The sequence below is a fragment of the Meriones unguiculatus genome, chromosome 18, assembly GCF_030254825.1.
Source record: "Meriones unguiculatus strain TT.TT164.6M chromosome 18, Bangor_MerUng_6.1, whole genome shotgun sequence".
In the NCBI taxonomy this organism is placed as follows: domain Eukaryota; kingdom Metazoa; phylum Chordata; class Mammalia; order Rodentia; family Muridae; genus Meriones; species Meriones unguiculatus.
The window spans coordinates 54,301,069-54,319,054 of record NC_083365.1 but is presented as its reverse complement, the minus strand read 5'-3'; the positions used below and the strand labels follow the sequence as shown (position 1 = coordinate 54,319,054).

The 17,986-nt window shown below is 41.3% G+C and overlaps 1 protein-coding gene across 1 annotated transcript; it reads left to right on the top strand.

Annotated features, from left to right (window-relative positions):
- Nucleotides 1-474: 474 nt before the first annotated feature.
- Serpinb11 (serpin family B member 11) lies at nt 475-17,550 on the top strand. Its single transcript, XM_021638765.2, has 8 exons — nt 475-538; nt 7,852-8,037; nt 8,618-8,677; nt 9,967-10,086; nt 11,498-11,615; nt 13,929-14,071; nt 14,652-14,807; nt 16,751-17,550. Exons 2-8 carry the CDS (start codon nt 7,870-7,872, stop codon nt 17,150-17,152), a joined length of 1,167 nt encoding a protein of 388 aa, XP_021494440.1. The 5' UTR covers nt 475-538; nt 7,852-7,869; the 3' UTR covers nt 17,153-17,550.
- Nucleotides 17,551-17,986: the final 436 nt, after the last annotated feature.

Below are 17,986 nucleotides of genomic sequence, written 5' to 3'. Positions count from 1 at the left end.
GAGAGAGAACTTACCTGATAATAGGCTGTTGAAGCTATACATAAAACACATCTCCCTGAAAAAGAGCTCAGACGATCTTGAACTTAATGTGCCTTCAGTCAGAGAGCATCTGTCCCCACCAGAGTCTTTCTGACCAAATGGCTCTGTGTTGGGTTTAAGGACTCTGGCAATCCCTGGAACGTTGACATGGGCTCTACCAATGGGATGAGTTCATGCTATTCTCTTCAGAAAGATAGCTAGATTTCCTTCAGTGGAAGCTAGACTTGTCTGGGATTCTTTGTTAGTAAAGCAGGATGAGAGTAAGTACGCTGTGATCCAGAAAGCACGGGTCATGTGTAATTCCTCCAAAGCCACTATATAGCTTTGAGAAGGATTTCCTTCTTGGGGTTGTACTTCCTGCTCAGCAGGTGAAGAGCTGAATCATAACGACACAGTAGAAAGGGAGGAGCAAAAAGTGAAGGCTTATATTTCCTTAGGATGAAGACAGCTCCAGTCTAACCTGCTAAACAGTCCCCATCACCATCGGAAAGCAACAAAGGTAAAGAGAATTTATCTGTACTTTATGAGCAGAATTGCTGTGAGGGGGGTGACAAATAACAGTAAAATGTGACACTTAGCAAGTGTGAAGTGAGTCAGATGAGGGGGGTAGCTTATTATTTAACTGAATGTGCCCTTTCACTGACCTTTTGATAAGGCCATTATCATATCTGAATATCATTGAAAATGTACGTTATAAAACCATTAATTCACCTAACTAGATTTCATAAATCTGATTGATTTAGTGAAGATCTTATGCTTGTATTTTATACTTAGTATTATCCCAATCCTTTAGACTTGTATTATCCTTTTCTCTCTGTGACATTTCTTATGAGTGCAGGTGGAAGTGTGTGTGAGTAAGTTTCTCTCTCCTCTCTCTCTGTGCCTATGTGTGTGCATGCGGTGTATATGTGTGTGTCTTATCCGTGGGTTTTTCTGTGTGTCTGTCTCTCTGTGTGTCTTCGTACATGTGTCTATGAGTTTCTCTCAGTGTGTGCTTTTCTTAGGCAGTGCCCAAGTTGTAAGAAGCTGAGGTCTTTGTCACTTATGTGTCCTGAAAGAGCTGACTGAGATTTCGTCTTCTCTCATAGCACTATCTATTTTGTGATCCCCTCCTGACATTTCCCGAATATAGCCATCTCTTCTTGAATTCATCTTTTTAACCCCAAAAGAACAAGAGCCTCAGGAATCTTTTTTTTTTTTTTTTTTTTTTGCCTCCTCTCCCACAGCTTCCTTGAAATGACAAAGACTACTTTCCTGGCAGGTGTTTCTTGCCCTAAAACACAGGCAAAAAAGTGCAGAGATGTTTAAGTAAGAGTTCTATAATTCTTTTCTTCTTTTCAAATTCTATTTGGTCATCCACAGGACTCCTGGTGTTCCCTCCCCAGCTGGGTTAGGCCATATTGGGATCCACACATGTTTTATAAGATTCATATGCTTCCAGACTTTTATCCAGTGGGTTCTTCTTGAAAATTGACTAGTCAGTCTTAATCAGTCTGGTAGTAGTAAAATATTCAGTGTCATTTTCTCTAATATATATTCATTCTGGGGTGAACATGAAGACACTGATGAGTTCATAAAGTTTTTTTTCTTCATTCAAGGAATGATAATTCTAGTGATAAAACCCAACATACTGGATTCAAATCTGTAATCCAGCCATACATTCCTCTGTGTGCAAAGACAATTGCCCAGCTGTAGAAAAAAATGTTAGTAGAGGCTATAGCATAAAATTAATTGAGCACAATTTTAAAAGTAGCGCTGCTGTAAAAGAACTCCGCTATGGCTATGAAGGGAGGAGTCTAGAAGATGAACAGAGATTGTAGACACCGTCAATCGCCTTCAGTTGAATGTTGCACTATCAACCTTCCAGATAACAACACTCATGACATTACTGTAATTATAAAATTCCAATAGCCGTCCATTTATGAACTTAGTATTTTTCTCCTTTGTGCTGCGTGCCTCCAGATTCACCCGCAAGGTCAGAGAAGCACTGCTTTTAACTCCTATCTCTTAAACTTAGCGCCAACGCTGTTATTTAATAGCATGTGGCAGGGCGTGGGAGGAGCACATGGTTCAGGAGAGATGGACCAGAGTTCCAGCCTTAACAGTGTGATGTCCCTCAAGCTCCCAATGCATCCTCTGCTCAACCGCAGAAGTGTAGCTCATCCTTCAGGATTAAAGCTTCTGAATCCACACCTACGGTACTGGTGTGCACATGGACCCTGCGATCCCGTCGCTTATTTCTCAAAGGCGTTCTAGTGTAGGTGTGTGAACAGGGTACATGAAGATGTTCTTCACAGCACTTCCTACGGTCAGAGGCAGGGGACACTGAAGCTTCAGATTCTGAAAAGGCAATAGGCTAACATATGATGAAAATACACCATTTCTCCAGGCAGAAGTGATGTGTCTGGAGCAACGTGGATGCATCTTAAATATATAGTACTAAATGAAGAATAAACCACTTAACAGACGCTCATTTATAAAAACTAAAAAGTGTATGAAACAACAAAATTAATATTTTACCAGAGCATATACAAAGTAAGGGTATCCTCTAAAGCGAATAAAAGTGAGGTTTGAGGGTGGAAGGGAAAGAGAATGAATTAGGCCTAAAGTGGTAAATGAAGAAGTTCGAAGATGTCTTGCTCCAAGAGGAGAGGGGTGTGATTTCTTGAGCTTTTCTACTCATGATTATAAAGAAAGAAATAGATTTTTAAAAATCTAATAATGTTTATTTTATATAGAACACTAGGATTACAAGAACTTATTTTTTAAAAATACATTAAATTTTCACCTTAATTAAAACAAACTTAACAAGAATTGTCTATATATATTTTTTAAAATTTATTATTATTTATTACAATTTATTTTTGTATCCTGGCTGTAGGCCCCTCTTCATCTCCTTCTAGTCCCACCCACCCTCCCTCTTCTCCCCCATGCCCCTCCCTAGTCCACTGATAGGGGTGGACCTTCTTCCCTTCTCTCTGATCCTAGCCTATCAGGTCTCATTGGGACTGGCTACATCATCTTCCTCCATGGCCTGTACTTTTTAAAAGTGTAGACCACAGTAAGTGGCCCTACCATGTATCCTAAATTCTTCATTGTAGAAGCCTCAGTAATTGCAGGGTACAATGGCTACTTTATAATAAAAAAGCATGACATAAATTGAAAAAAATTTACATTTACTTGTAAATCTGAAATTACATCCTAGATCCAGACGTTACTCGCTAACTCCACCCACCATAGTACAGAATATGGTGTGAAGAGAGGCCAGCTTGGATATGAGTCACTACTGGATGGACTTCTATTATTGAGATTATCAAATAAACATTTTTCAAGGACACTAATTATTACAGATGTCATGGGGCTCTGTATTAAGATTAAGTAGAAGCACAGCACCCTGCTCTGAAGACATGAGCTTGCTTCTGGTGGAAGGAGATCAGCAAAGCCCGTGGGATGGTTTCTGTTTTTAAAAAAATCAAAAGCAAAAGCGTGTCCAGCTCAGGCTTGGCTCTAGAGTGTTGTGTTGGGTGGTCAAAGAGCTAAGACACCCAGCATCCAGTGCATAGGAATACATCTAGAGCCACCAGTTTGATTGCAGAAAGGTGTGATCACCACTGGCACTGTGGAAATGCCATGGCTCATTGTTTTGAAAGTTCACAGGTGACACATTTCCTTTTGCTTCTTTGTTGCCTGACAGTGGTTGAGCCACATGCTCTCCTCCCTCTGTCAGGTCTGAGGACCATATGTTTTTAGCTCTTTATGACACTCAGAACACAAAGCCTTGAGTTTTGAAGGGGAGCATGACATACATTCCTAAATCAGTGACACACAAGGTCACGCCCCAGACAATACACCTCCAGTGAGCTCAGGTCAAATGAGCAGGCTGAAAACACACAGTAACTACAATACATGAACAGAGGTAGGGAGGAATATTCATAATTTTTTATACTGTCTTGGAAATATTTGCCTAGAGTAGGATTCTAGAAACATGTGGATGTAACCTAGAATCCCTGCTCAGATGTAGCCCATGACAGCTTAGTATCCAAGTGAGTTCCCTAGTAAGGGGAACAGGGACTGTCTCTGACATGAACTCAGTGGCTGGTTTTTTGACCACCTCCCTCTGAGGGGGGAGCAGTCTTGCCAGGCCACAGAGGACAATACATCCAGTTCTGATGAGACCTGATAAGCCAGTGTTAGATGGAATGGGAGGAGAACCTATCAGTGGACTTGGAGAGGGACATGGGAGGAGATGAGGGAAGGAGGGTGAGATTGGGAGGGAATAAAGGAGGAAGAGTGGGGAGGGAATGAGGTAGGGGGCTACAGCTGGGATACAAAGTGAATAAACTGTAATTAATAAAAAAATAAAATTTAATTAAAAACATGTGGGACTGAAGAGATTAGAGGTAAACAAATGAAACATTTTCAGATCTGTGAGAGTCTAAAATATGTAGTTTCATTAGAAAAGTGTGACTGCTAGCAAGTGTGCTTGTTGCTCTTAGTGGACAAAAGGACATAAAGAGATTTCTAAAGTAAGGGGTGATGCTTTTAGCTATAAGCAACAAAAGACACGACTAAACCTTTTTATGTAAGTAGCAAGAAAAAGCTTTCATAGGACATGGCAAGAAATCCCAAAGTAGGGTAGGTCCAGGGCTGTTAATCCACCTACTCAATGGTGAGTCATTAAGTACTTAAATTACCCCCATCTTTCTCCTCCAGCATGTTTGGTCTCTTCTTTGATTAATTAACTTATGGCCATGAAAAGCTACTTTAATTCTAGCCACATGTAGACCTCACAGTTCCGAAAGAAAGGAAATTCCCTTATAGGTCTCTTCTTAAATCATTTTCAGAGGAAATATTTCCTCAGCAAGAATTCCAGAAGTCCTAAGCTACTCACTGAAATGGAATGCAGAATTGTCTTAATTGGTTTAGGCAATTAAGACTTGCTTCTGGGGACCAGGAAGTATAAAGCCTTCTCTTTATGCACACATGGAATCTGTATCACAGCCAGCTCTCTTGCTAACTGATGGGTAATTAACATTTAAGATGTGCTGTCTGGAAAGCAGGATGGAGGCAGAACATTAGGCAGAGAATCAGAAAAAGTTTAGAAAGGAAGGAAGATAGGAAGAGGGTCACTGGGTTGGTATACACTAAATAGATTTCCTGGCAACTCAACTCTGTAATGAACTATTTGGGGCTTTCTCACTTCTCAGTGCAGCATATATGCTTCTAAAGACATGGTCTTCCTTGTCTCCATGCCTACTCTTTCCAGCTTTTGGCTTACTATTTAATTTTCCTGGTGTGTGTGTGTGTGTGTGTGTATACATACATACATACATACATATATATATATATATATATATATATATATATACGTATGTACATGTATATACACATATACACACATATTGTCTTTCGGCACGTTAGTCTGTTAGTTTATTTCCATGTCATTGATTTTCTCATGAATGTTCTTTTTACTTGCACTTTTTCTGGCAACTCTCCTATTCTTCTAGAAACAGCAGCGAGAGGGCTGTGCCTCTCAAGGTAGATCTGTCCATCCTCTGTACTTTCACTGAATTCTGTGCATACCTGAATATTGCTGTGTTTACCAGATTAAAATCTTCCTCTTCAATTCTATCACACATGTATATTAAGGGGTGCCTACATGTCCAGCAATGAAACCAAAAGGGAATCCATGATCTAATAGAGCCAGTATGCTAGGGAGTAGAGAAGATTTTTTAAAAATGGCACAATTTGTGATTCAGGTGATAGTTCTGGAAAGAAAAATAAACTGGAGAGATGTGATATAGGGATGTGGGATGAGTCTTCAAAGGGAATGACCAGGGAAAGGCTTGATGATGAGATGCATTCCTGAAAGGAGAGAGAGGAATGAACTGTCAGAGCAAGCCTTCTGAGTACTGATGGGAAGAACATCTCAGGAGAAGGATTAGCAATATAGAAGGCCTGAGATGAACATGCTTGGCATACTGGCTGAAAGAAAAAGCTAGGGTGTTGAGAGTCAGTGCAGTGGGGGCAAGGGTGAGGTCTGAGAAGGCCAGGTCAGGTTATGGTAAGGTTTTGGCTTCTCTGTGAGACTGGTGTGCTACTGAAGATGCTGAGGACAGAGAGACATGCGCATCAGACCTTTAAGCAATATCACTCTTGCTTCTCAAGAAAACACTACTAATGGGACATAAAGAATGAAGAAACCAGGCCACAGAAGAAGACAAGGCAGCCACTACTGATGAGACCTAATTGACTAGGATCAGAAGGAAGGAAAAGAAGTCCTCCCCTATCAGTGGACTTGGGGAGGGGCATGCATGCAGAGGGTGGAGGAAGGGAGGGATTGGGACAGGAGGAGAGAGGGAACCAAGGGGAGGGGATACAAAGTGAGTAAGGTGTAATTAATAAAGAAAAAAAGAAAAATGAAGAAACTAACAAGGTGTGGAAAGTGTTTCAATACTTAGGGTGGAAGGAGGGAGGCATTTACCAAAATGGTAAAACCAAAGAGGGTGACTTTGAGTATTTTTGAAAGTAGAAGGAATAGATATTTTCATAGATTGAAGGTAAAAAAGAATAAGAATACATTAAAGGATAACCTTGAGGTTATTAGCCTAAGAAATAAAAAAAAGTGGAGTCAGGAGTTAGAGAAATGAAGAAAGCTGTTTTGGAGGAGGCAAGGTAGAGGAGTGGGTGTGAAAGACCCATTAGCCATGTAAGAGAAGATATTGAGTGTGTAGTTGGATATGTGGGTTTAGGATTGAGAAGCAGGATAAATTCAAGAGTCAGATTAGCTTTTCTGTAACCAAACATCTGGGAAAACAAAGGTTAGAAAGGGTTTCATTTGGCTTGTAGTCTCAGAAAGCTCAGTCTAACATGATGGAATAGTGGAATAGGTTATAGAGGGAAAAAAGGATGGAGGGAAAGAGAGAGGGAGAGAAAAATGAATGGGCCCAAGTGTGTTCACTTAGTGACCTAGTTAGGAAGGAACCTAACTAACATTTCCAGAAACTCTCAAAATAGTCCTACCAGCTTGAGACTAGCTGTTTAGTTTATGAGCCCATGGGGCATATTTTATATTCAAATTATAACAAAGACCTATCAGTGTGTTGATGATAATTGAATATGATATGGGATGATGTCACCTGGGGTGTGGGTGTAAAGGCTGATAAGACTCAGGTCTGAATTTTGATGAATTATGATGAGCAGATGTTAGCAATGGAGAATGTGAGAGTAAGGGGTTACCAAGGAGTCAGGCAACGGACTAAAAGGGAGTCACTACCAGGAAGACAAAGCAAAGAAATGTTTGTTGGCAAGGAATCCTTGAAGAATAAAGTCTCCTTGTTGCCAGGAGCTACTCTTGAGGATTGCTCTTTCTACAGCTCTCTGCTCTTTGTGGTGTTCTATCCATGCTTGTAGGACAGAATTTTCCCAGCATGCTCTTTCCCTAAAATAACACATGTTCCAGCATCATCTTTCCTTCTCTCAGGTTTTTCTCTTCCGTTCCTTAATTTTTACTCATGCTATGGCTCTGACTGGGTGGAGAGCTTTGGTCACCTTCCTGGCTTTGCTTCACATTCTTGGAAGAGGGCCAGGAAAAGGATAAAACTGTGGCAAGTGTCAGGTTGCTTGTACAAAACTGTGTGGAAAGGTGATACTCTCTTTCCATGAGGCTACGAATATGAGCAGTTTGGTGGGAAAACAATTGTTTGAGTCTGTGTAGCGTAAGCATTCTGTACACAAATTCCAGGAAAGGAGGTATCTTAAAGGATTGGAAGTAACCGCACAAGGACAGAATTATTTCTGCTCTATTCTTAGGTTTTGCTTGGCATAAGAATGAACCCCATCATTACCGCAAATGCTGAATTCTGCCTTGATGTGTTCAAAGAGCTGAACAGTAACAATGTTGGTGAAAACATCTTCTTTTCCTCACTCACTGTGTATTATGCTCTAAGCATGCTCCTTCTGGGAGCCAGAGGAAAGAGTGCTGAGCAAATGGAAAAGGTAAGTCCTGGAACAGAACCACTCCAGAATCTGGACATTTTTCACATGTCCTCTATTGCCTGCCAAACTTCAGCCATTTATATTGAAAATATTATCTTGTGTAATGAAAAAGCATACTTAGTTAAGATGTATTTCGTTATTTCTTTTCCTTTTTTTTTTTTTTGGTTTTGGTTTTTTGAGACAGGGTTTCTCTGTGTAGCCTTGGCTGTCCTGGACTTACTTTGTAGACCAAGCCAGCCTCAGAATCACAGAGATCCTCCTGCCTCCTGAGTGCTGGAATAATAGGTGTGCACCACTGTGTCCACCTGCCATCTTGTTAGAAAGGCAAACAGTTTTAAATATCAGAGCTCAATGCAAATCAATGGAGCACATGAAATGAAGGTCATAGTATTTGCTTGTGGAGGTGTGGGGAGGGTTAAAGAAGACAGCTTGATACTTAACTCAAGACCTGAAACATAATATTATTAGATGTTTTCTATTAATACTGGTCTTGATCTGAAATGGAAGAATGACTACAGCTCTCAGATTTTATAGACTGTACATTACTTTTGTAGCCAATTGGTGCCTTTTCTTTTCTTAGGTGCTCCACTATGACAACTTTTCAAAATTCTTAAAGCCAATGATGAAAAATTCTTCTGAGGTAAGATGATGCCATTGCCGAGATGTCAGGTACTCTGAACATTACACATGGGGAGGCCACAGTTCAGCCATGGAGTAGCGGAGTCCTGTCTTGAGGTTATGAGAAAGCCAGTTCTGCCATGCTGTCCTATACTAATCTTCCCCATAGCAACTGCAGAGTATTTAATTGAACATGTGGCAATGATAGCAGCAACGATAAAGCCTGTGCGTTCAAATTTTTAACTGTTCATTGTCATCTTCATTCATACTTTCTTTTTCTGTGCCCCATCTGCTGTTGACTCTTCCAGATTCACCTGTGCAGTGATGTTTTGTTATTCTACTGAGAAATGATCACCATTTAATCACATACTGTCCCTGATGCAGCCACATACACATGCTCTGAGGGAATGGTACCTAGTCACTCTCAAAGGAGTATTCACTCACTTATAATTCTCACATGATAGTATTTTTAGGAGTGCTTGGGTATATGGATAAATGTGCATTCGTGCACACACAGGCAGGAAAATATCACAGAGATCCTACTTATTATGAACCAGTATTTAGGAAATGCAGGCATTGTCTCTTTGGCATTTATGAATTCTTAATCATCATTCATATGTATAATACAGTTTCAAATTTAGAACTGCTGCTGAACAAAACAAGTTAACGTACTAGATCTTGTTACTGAAGGCTGAAGTATTTTAGTAGTCATTTAAAAACCTGAGGATTTGGTTGGGTGTGCTGCTTCGTGCCTGTGTTCTCAGCACCTAAGTGGGAGAGGCAGGAGGACTGTTAAGTTCCATGCCAGACTGGTATACATAATGAGTTCAAGCCAGGCCTACCTAGAAATACCACATCCACTAGTTAAGAAGAAAAAGTCAACAAGAATCTGAGGGTGTAAGGGATGAAAATGGAAAGGGAATGTGACCACATTGCATAGAATACAAGTAACAAACTGTCAAAATATAAAATTAAAAAAAAAAGAATCAAAAGACTGAGCGTTGCAAAAAGAAATATAAAACAAAGGCAGCTGCAGAACTTGCATCTCAATCTCTTTGTTCATGAAAACTTAAGCTTTTGGATTAAACACTCAGGATCAGCAAGGAAGTACTCAGGAGTGTGAGCACGGTCCGCCGAGATCACTTTGCTAAAGGAAATCGAGTAAGATGCTTGCACAGTTCACCTCCTTGTGTTCACTGCTATTTATTGGAAGGCAAAGATGATATCGCCCTGCAGATATGGCTTTTTGTCATTTCTGACTCTTCAGCGGCAAGAAGCCAATGGCTTGTCTTCTCTTTCCACTGCTCCCAGTGCAGCCAAGGTTCAAGGATGCATCGTGAGTTCCGAACCCTGCTGTCTCAAATCAACCAACACAACTCCCTCAGCATGGCTAACCGGATCTATGGGTCGAAGGCGATAACATTCCACAAGGTGAGCACACTGGATGCTCTCTGAATTTCATAATATAAAGTCGAGGGAGAGTGAGGAGAGCTTACGGTGTTCTCTAATGTTGAATTTGAGCCTGGAGTTTTGAGACATGGCTTTATCAACATTCCCACTTAGAGTTCTGTAATATCATACGAAAATTCCTTTCTCTGCAAAATCCCTAAAGCTGTGCAAGAAGTAAGGTCAGAGAGAAAGCACAAAATGAAGTCACTGGTAAGAACTGCTCTTTACGGATGAGAAGAAAAGAGAAAAGTCTCGCCTTTACAAAGGCCGATCATAGAGGTAGTTGAAATTACATTCAACTAGGAGCCAAGAGATGAGTCTTCTTTACATTTATACATATGACTTGGGATAAGTCACTTCTATCTTTAAAATAAGAGGATTAGATTTATTTCTAGCTCCAGATTTGGAGATAGATGTCTGGTTGTTTAAGTTGTCTTAGCTGTCACAGATTTCTGATAGAATTTTTGAATCTAGGTTGGGTGGACCATCTTGGTATTATCTAAAATTTCTGAGAGTCTTCCTTCTACTGTGACAGAAGTTCACAAAAATGTGCTATGTTGAGTGCCTGATGTGATGGAAGTCAAGGACCACTTTCTTTGAGCTGGTATACTTTCTTTCCTCTTTGCTCTACCACACAGTGGCCCAGACACCACAATAGATAAAGGTTGATTTGGAGTGGTGGTTTTGAATTTGTTCTTAAGGTAAGGAGGAAGTCATTTAGCCATTATACATACCAATTTTTCTTTTAACACTCTCTATCTCTTTTTTTTTTCTTTGAAGAGGAAAGCAGAGAGATGGACAAAAAGGTACTCATTGTATGAAATTCATCATTTTTAGTTGAATACACTCATGTAAGAAAGCCCATGACATAATGGAAAAACAGCTAAACATTTCTGGACATTTTTCTTTCTTTTTTTTTTTTTTAAATCTTTTGGATTTAAAGAGATGTACTCACAGTTAATTCCTTCTTTTTAGTTCATTACATCAACAAATTTTTGTCTCTGTGTTACTTTTCTTGTGGGGTGTGTGTGTGTGTGTGCGTGTGTGTGTGCTACTGTAAGAGCGAGGCCTTGAGGCACATGTCTACATGGAGGTCAGAGGATAGTTTTGTGTATCGGTTCTTTCTTTCCACTTTTTCTAAAACAATGTCTTTTCCTTGCTACTCACCACTGTTTATGTCAAGCTCTTCACTCCCCAGCTTCCGGGCTCCCCTGTCTCTGCTCTCCATCTCCTCATAGGAGAACTGGGGTTACAGGTCTGTGCCACACACTTGGTGTTTACATGGGTGTAGGATGCAAACTCAGCTCCTCACATTGGATAGCGTAGGGGCCATCTTCCCAGACCCCTCTTTGCACTGTTTTGTGCTAAATGTCAGTCATCCTTTCTTTTACAGCAATATTTAAGGTGCTCTGAGAAACTGTACCAAGCCAAGCTGCAGAGTGTTGATTTTGAACTATCTACAGAAGAAACAAGGAAAACTATTAATGCTTGGGTTGAAAATAAAACTAACGGTAAGGATAAGTGTGCGTTTGCGTGTGTGTGTGTGTGTGTGTGTGTGTGTGTGTCTGTATGTGTACAAACTTTAATGTGTGTGTGTAAGCTTTGTGCTCCATTGATAAAAATCTAGATTTGCTAGGCTAACAAGGAAGCAGAAGTTAACTAGTGTGAAGTCTAAAGGGTGGTAGGTAGACAGCAGTGAAAGAACTGGAGTCATACTTTGGACTTACAATCATCTCTCCTAGGCAATCTATGCCAAGAGACTGTGAGAAAGAATGTGAATACCACTTCAACGTTAAAGAAATGTTATAAATTCAGCAATTTTTGTTAAAATTAATTCACTCCCTCATTTAGAAACATATTTTAGGCATTGGTGCCTATTTATTGTTATAACATGCTAGTTATGGTGTAGGCTCAGGATTATATTGAAAAGTAAAACATTCAATAGGAATTGGGTTATTTGGCCTTCTTGTGCTTCAATTCCAGTGACAGGTTACATTTCAAAAGAATTTCTATGTTGCAGTGCACTGAAAGGCACCAAGACAGCTAGCTGCATGTTTAGCTCTGGTCAGAATATTTACAAAGCAGACATCTTCTGGTACCTTCCAAACAAATGCCTGATTTCAACTATGTGTTTGCTTTAACTGATTGTTACATTTGTAAATGCACTAGTTCTCGTCCTCTGTGAACACAAGTGACCAGAGTGAGGTGTGTGCCTGTAGCCCCAGCATATGGATGAAGAGGCAAGGGGACTATCAGTGCAATTCTAAAAGCCTTATCTGCAAAGCTCCAAGTCAGCCTGGTCTACACAGCAAGCTCCAGGACAGCCTGTTCTACACAGTGAGCTCCAGGATAGCCTGTTCTACACTGTGAGGTCCAGGATAGCCTGGTCTACTTAGCTAGCTCCAGGATAGCCTATTCTACACAGCGAGCTCCAGGACAGCCTGTTGTACACAGCGAGCTCCAGGATAGCCTGGTCTACACAGCTAGCTCTAGAAAGCTGGTCTAAACAGTGAGCCCTAGGACAGCCTGATCTGCACAGGGAGCCTAGGCTCCAGAGACTACTATGCAGACAACCCTGTTTAAAATCAGTAAGTCACATGCCCAAAGCCAGCAAATTAGAAAAGAGGCTTATTGAGTATAAATGTCATTTTAGTGAGAGAGGGAGAAGGGCTGAAGGAGTGCAAAACAGGGAGGAAAAAAATTAATTGTATATGTATGAAACTGTCAATTTTTTAAATGAAAAAAATTAAAAGCCACTGCCATAAACACAAGCAAACAGACAACTAAAACAATTAAATAAGCAGGGCTGGGAGAGAGAGCCGGTCAGCGAAGAGCTGGCTGCTTGAGCCATAGACCCTGAGTCTGAGGCCTAGGAACATGCGTAGAAAAAGTCATGTATGTGTGATGATGCGAGCTGAGACAGGAAGAGCTTTGGGGCTGACTGTTACTCATCCCAGCCTAACTGGCAGCTCCGGGTCATTAAGAGACCTTGTCTCAAAGAACAAGGCAGAGAGAGACTGAGGTACGGCATCCGCTTTTGATCTCTGACTTCTACATGTATACACACAGATACACTCACACATACGCACACACATACATGATTCATTTAAAGTCCTTTCGTGTGAGCATGCGTGTGTGTGTGTGTGTGTGTGTGTGTGTGTGTGTGTGTGTGTGCAGGTGCATGGGCTACAGTGCTTTCATAGAGATCAGAGAACAACTGGGAGTCAGTTTGCTGCTTCTACTTTGGATTCTTTTGATGGAACAGAAGTCTTAGGTAGTAAGTTCTTTGTCCTGCTAAGACAGTGGTGCTCAACCTCCCTAGCGCCGTGACCCTTTTACGCAGTGCCTCATGTTGTGGAACTGTATTATTTTTGGAACCATAAAATGATTTCATTGCTGCTTCGTAAGTGCAGTTTTGCTGTAGTGAATCATAATGTAAGTATCTAACATGCAGGATATCTGATACATGACTCCCAAAGGGGTTATGACCCACAGGCTGAGAACCATTGTGTTAAGACATTTTTGTTCTCCTGGCTGGGATCTTTTAAAGATAAGCTATGGATGTTAATAAAGAATTCTAAAAATAATAATGGACACTAGTGTGTTAGATATGAGCAGGTATAGGACAAACTGAGTCACCCATAAGGTAGTGATTCCGAGCTCGGAAGTTCCTGTGACAGGGAAGGCTCTAGAATGAGGAATGGAAGCTCTGCTGAAACCCTCAAATGAAAGTTAGTGTCTGAAAAAAAAACCTACACAATTATCTGTTATCAACAAGCTAATTCAAGTAAAATGATATCTTCTTTTGTTTGTTTCACTACAAGGAAAAGTCAGAAACTTATTTGGAAAGGGTACAATTGATCCATCCTCTGTCATGGTCCTGGTGAGTGCCATATATTTCAAGGGACAATGGCAAAATAAGTTCCAGAAAAGAGAGACAGTAAAAGCTCCGTTTCACATAAGTGGGGTAAGTATTCCATTTTCAGGATGATGCCAAGTTTTGGAAAATGTAATATTAAGTTAAGGACAATTCAGAAAGATTTCATGAAGACATTGCTGTAGGTTGCTGAAGGCTTTAATTCTTGAAATGATAGTAACTTTCTCAGTGGACATGAGCCTGGACAGAGATGCCCCAAAAAAGCAGAAACCTCTTTTTTTTCCTGTGTTCAGTACCCTAAGTCTCCATGTTTGCACTGTGGTTACTTCCTATGATGGCAGATAAAGCTATGCTTTTGTTAAGACAGTCTCCACATGGCTTAAAAGAGTTGACGGGCCTGTCATTTGATTTCCCACTAGAGACTCTCTGGCGTTGTAATTGAAAGATGCAAATCATCTCTGTATTATTATAGTTCTTCAGTCTCTAACTTTGACTTATTTTAAGATTAGAGAATGGATAACCCAAGCAGAGGAATGCAATGAAAAGTATAATTAGCAATTAATGTTTTGCTTTACAGTGATAGCATGGTATTCACGCTGGAAAACAAAGTGTACCCACATATCCACTCCCGTGTGACTGTACAATTCAATTATCATCTTTTTAAAAACAGGGTGAAAGCACAGTGGTGGACATGATGCATCAGACTGGAACATTTAAGATGGCCTCCATAAAGGAGCCGCAGATGCAAGTTCTTGAGCTCCCCTACGCCAACAGCAAACTAAGAATGGTCATCCTGCTTCCAGTGGGCGCTGCTGGTGTACAGCAGGTAAAGGTCTGACAGTGCCAGCTCTCAGCTAATGTGCATGCATGCACCTGCACGTGTGCATGCCTGTGTGCATGCACTCTTACACTCATGCTCTGTGTGTTCTGTGTTGTCTCTCAAGTCAGTCACTCAGTCATGTCTTGACTTAGTGGCCTTTCCCCTGGTGGCTAAGGGTGAAGCACGATCCCTGCCCTATAGGAGCAGTGCTTTGTTCACTGAAAAAGCCGTGTAGGTTCACCATGTTATACAATGTAAATGCACACACGGGCATGGCTCATGAGACACTTGGTGGACCTTGTTCTACAGTGATGACTTGTAGTACTGATCAGATCCCAGAGAGCTCATGAAGCCTTGTTACTCTAAGGGGCAGTTTTCTGATCTAACCGGATACGCTAAAAGGACAACCATTTTTAACGTTCTGATTTTGTAAAGAAATAGCACCACAACGAGGAAGGAAAGATCATAGTGGTGACAGGAATTTGGGTTCAGTCCCCTGTTTCTGGTTGTAGCCAAAGGTTCTTAGCACAGAGAATCCTAGAAGAGATTACAGACACCATGTAACCCCAACCTAGCAACCACTTAGCCGGTACCTCAAACACCCCTGAAGTTTCTTAGGCCAAGAGCTGTGCCTCTGGGATCCATCAGAAGCTGATCCACACAGCAGGATGGCCACAGTCAGGGTTATCAAGTAAGCCAGTGTCTTAAGTCAGGGCTTGCTAGCTTTAGTTATAAACAGCTGGCACTGGTGTGGCGGGAGGTATTCCTGAAAAAGCAGGGCTGGGCTGTGTGCATTTGGATTAGGGAGTGAGGTGGGTACCAGTTCAGAGGGAGCTGTAACAAGGAGACGTATAGCTGTCACTGTGGGAACAAGTATGTTTACACGAGTGGTTAGTTCAGAGGGGATTAAGATTACCCTGGGGCCTTGTGGTCAGCTGGGGTAGAAGATGGTGGAGAAATTTAGCAACTTGGAAGCAGATTAGTCTTCACATCAAGTAATGTGCAGACCACAAAATGCATAGATTAGAAGGAGAAAGCTGGGGTGGCGCCCCTAGGGAATCACCTCCATGTGGGCTTCACCAGATTTGGGTGGGGAGAGTATGCCCTCTTGACCTAGGAAGAGCCCATGTGAGTGTGTGAAGTGTGAGGCAGCTGCGATGGGTTTGCTTTCATCATCAGGTGACATGCATTAGAACTAACAATTGGAAACGATAAAAGGATTCATTGACAGAAAATCTGCTTTTATCTTATAATATTGTTCACCAGAGTGGGAAGGTAATGAAATATTTGGGACACGATAACAATGAAAATGACAGTGTCTGTAGTTTGGTGTTATAGGGTATGAGACACCCAAGTGTAGCATTTAAATAACAGACAAAAATGTTGAAGCCCTAAATCAGTTTCCGGGAGCATTTGAGAAATCGAAGTACATATGTGGGAGTTGAAATGCCAGTCAGAAACACAAAAACATCAGGCAAGCACGCCATGTTTGGCCTCCTAAGTCACATCACAGCAAGTGTGAGGACATGGGGATATTGACATCATCAAGAGTAGGACAAAGGCATCTTAGAAGTCAAATGAGAACTAAGTTCATAGAGATGTGCCTCAAAATTTCAGATGTGAGGGCCAATCAATCCATGGTTGGATTGATTCAGGAAGTAGGTACAAAATGATGCCAGGAGCAATGAACAGAGAACTTTAGGTAGAGGCTAAATTCTGAGGGAAATACAGAGTGTACACTGAGAAGGTCATTGAGGGAATATAGAGGAAAGGTCAGCAACAGAAAGGGAAAATGATGTGGCTAAACACATAGATAGGTGGCACCTGAGCATTAGAAGTTGACAAGCCAGCAATGAAGCCGAACCATTCACAGTGGGAAGTACAGAAACGTCTACACTCAGAGGCCTTGTATTTGACTCACATGTGCTCATGTGTGTTTTGTTTCTTAGATAGAACAACAGCTGAATGTGAAGATGCTTAAAGAGTGGACCAGCCCTCCTAACATGGTGGAGAGAGAAGTGGAAGTTAGCATCCCCAAATTCAATCTTTCAGTAAAATACGACCTAAACGCCCTGTTGAAATCCCTAGGTGTGAGGGACATCTTCAACGTGGCCAGAGCGGATCTCTCTGGAATGTCACCAGACAAGGGCCTCTATTTGTCTAAGGTTGTTCACAAGTCATACGTGGATGTCAACGAAGAGGGCACGGAGGCGGCGGCAGTCACTGGGGAGAGTATTGCTGTGAAGCGGCTCCCCATGGCAGTTCAGTTCACAGCCAATCGTCCTTTCCTGTTCTTTATCTGGGATGAGCTGGCCAACATTTTATTTGCTGGCAAGTTTGCTTCTCCATAGACGGAGGACATTGTGGAGGCCTCAGAGGTAGACAAGAAATATAGGGGCCAAGAGTGTGCATCTCAGCCTTTGTTCATCTGTAAAGCAGGCCTACCATCACTTCAGACTCATCCTGTGAACTAGTGAGCCCAAGCTCAGGGCAGTCATGTAAAAGATCTGCTTACGCCAGTGCTTTTCTGAATTTCATATCTTTGAGTCCTCATCTGAGTACTGAGTGATGTGACTGAGTTAGCAGAGAAGAAGAGCTAGATGGTTTTGATTTTTCTATATGAATGAGACTGTGGATGATCACTGCAAAATAGATCAAGGGGCCCTTGTTTAGCTCATCTTTAAGTATAAATTTCCTGCATGTCTAAATGTAGTAGTATGAATCAACTCCAGATTCTACATTAATCATAATAAATGGACACAATGCTTTAAACTCTTTGAAGATGGAATGCACTTCATCAGTTATTAGCTGAGGGAAGAACTTTCCTATTCATGAAATATTCTCTTTTTTATTTTTTTCTGAAATTATTTTTGACAATTTGCATGTTCATAATGAATTTTGATCATTTTTCATCCCCCATCACTACTCTTTCTCTCATTCTTCTCCGTCTTCCATGGGAACCTTTCTTCTTTCTGCTAATTCCTCCTCCGATACTGATCTCTGCTTTGTGACCCACTGAGTTTAAATGGGGGTTGCTTGCATGTGGAAGTAGAGGTGAGAGGCTGGGTAACTTAGCAGAGGCTACCCTACTGAACAAAGCGGCACCCACCTCCATGGTCACTATTCATTATCAACACATTTCCTCCGGAAGCGTGTCTTCTGAGCCCCTTCCCCATTTGTGATGA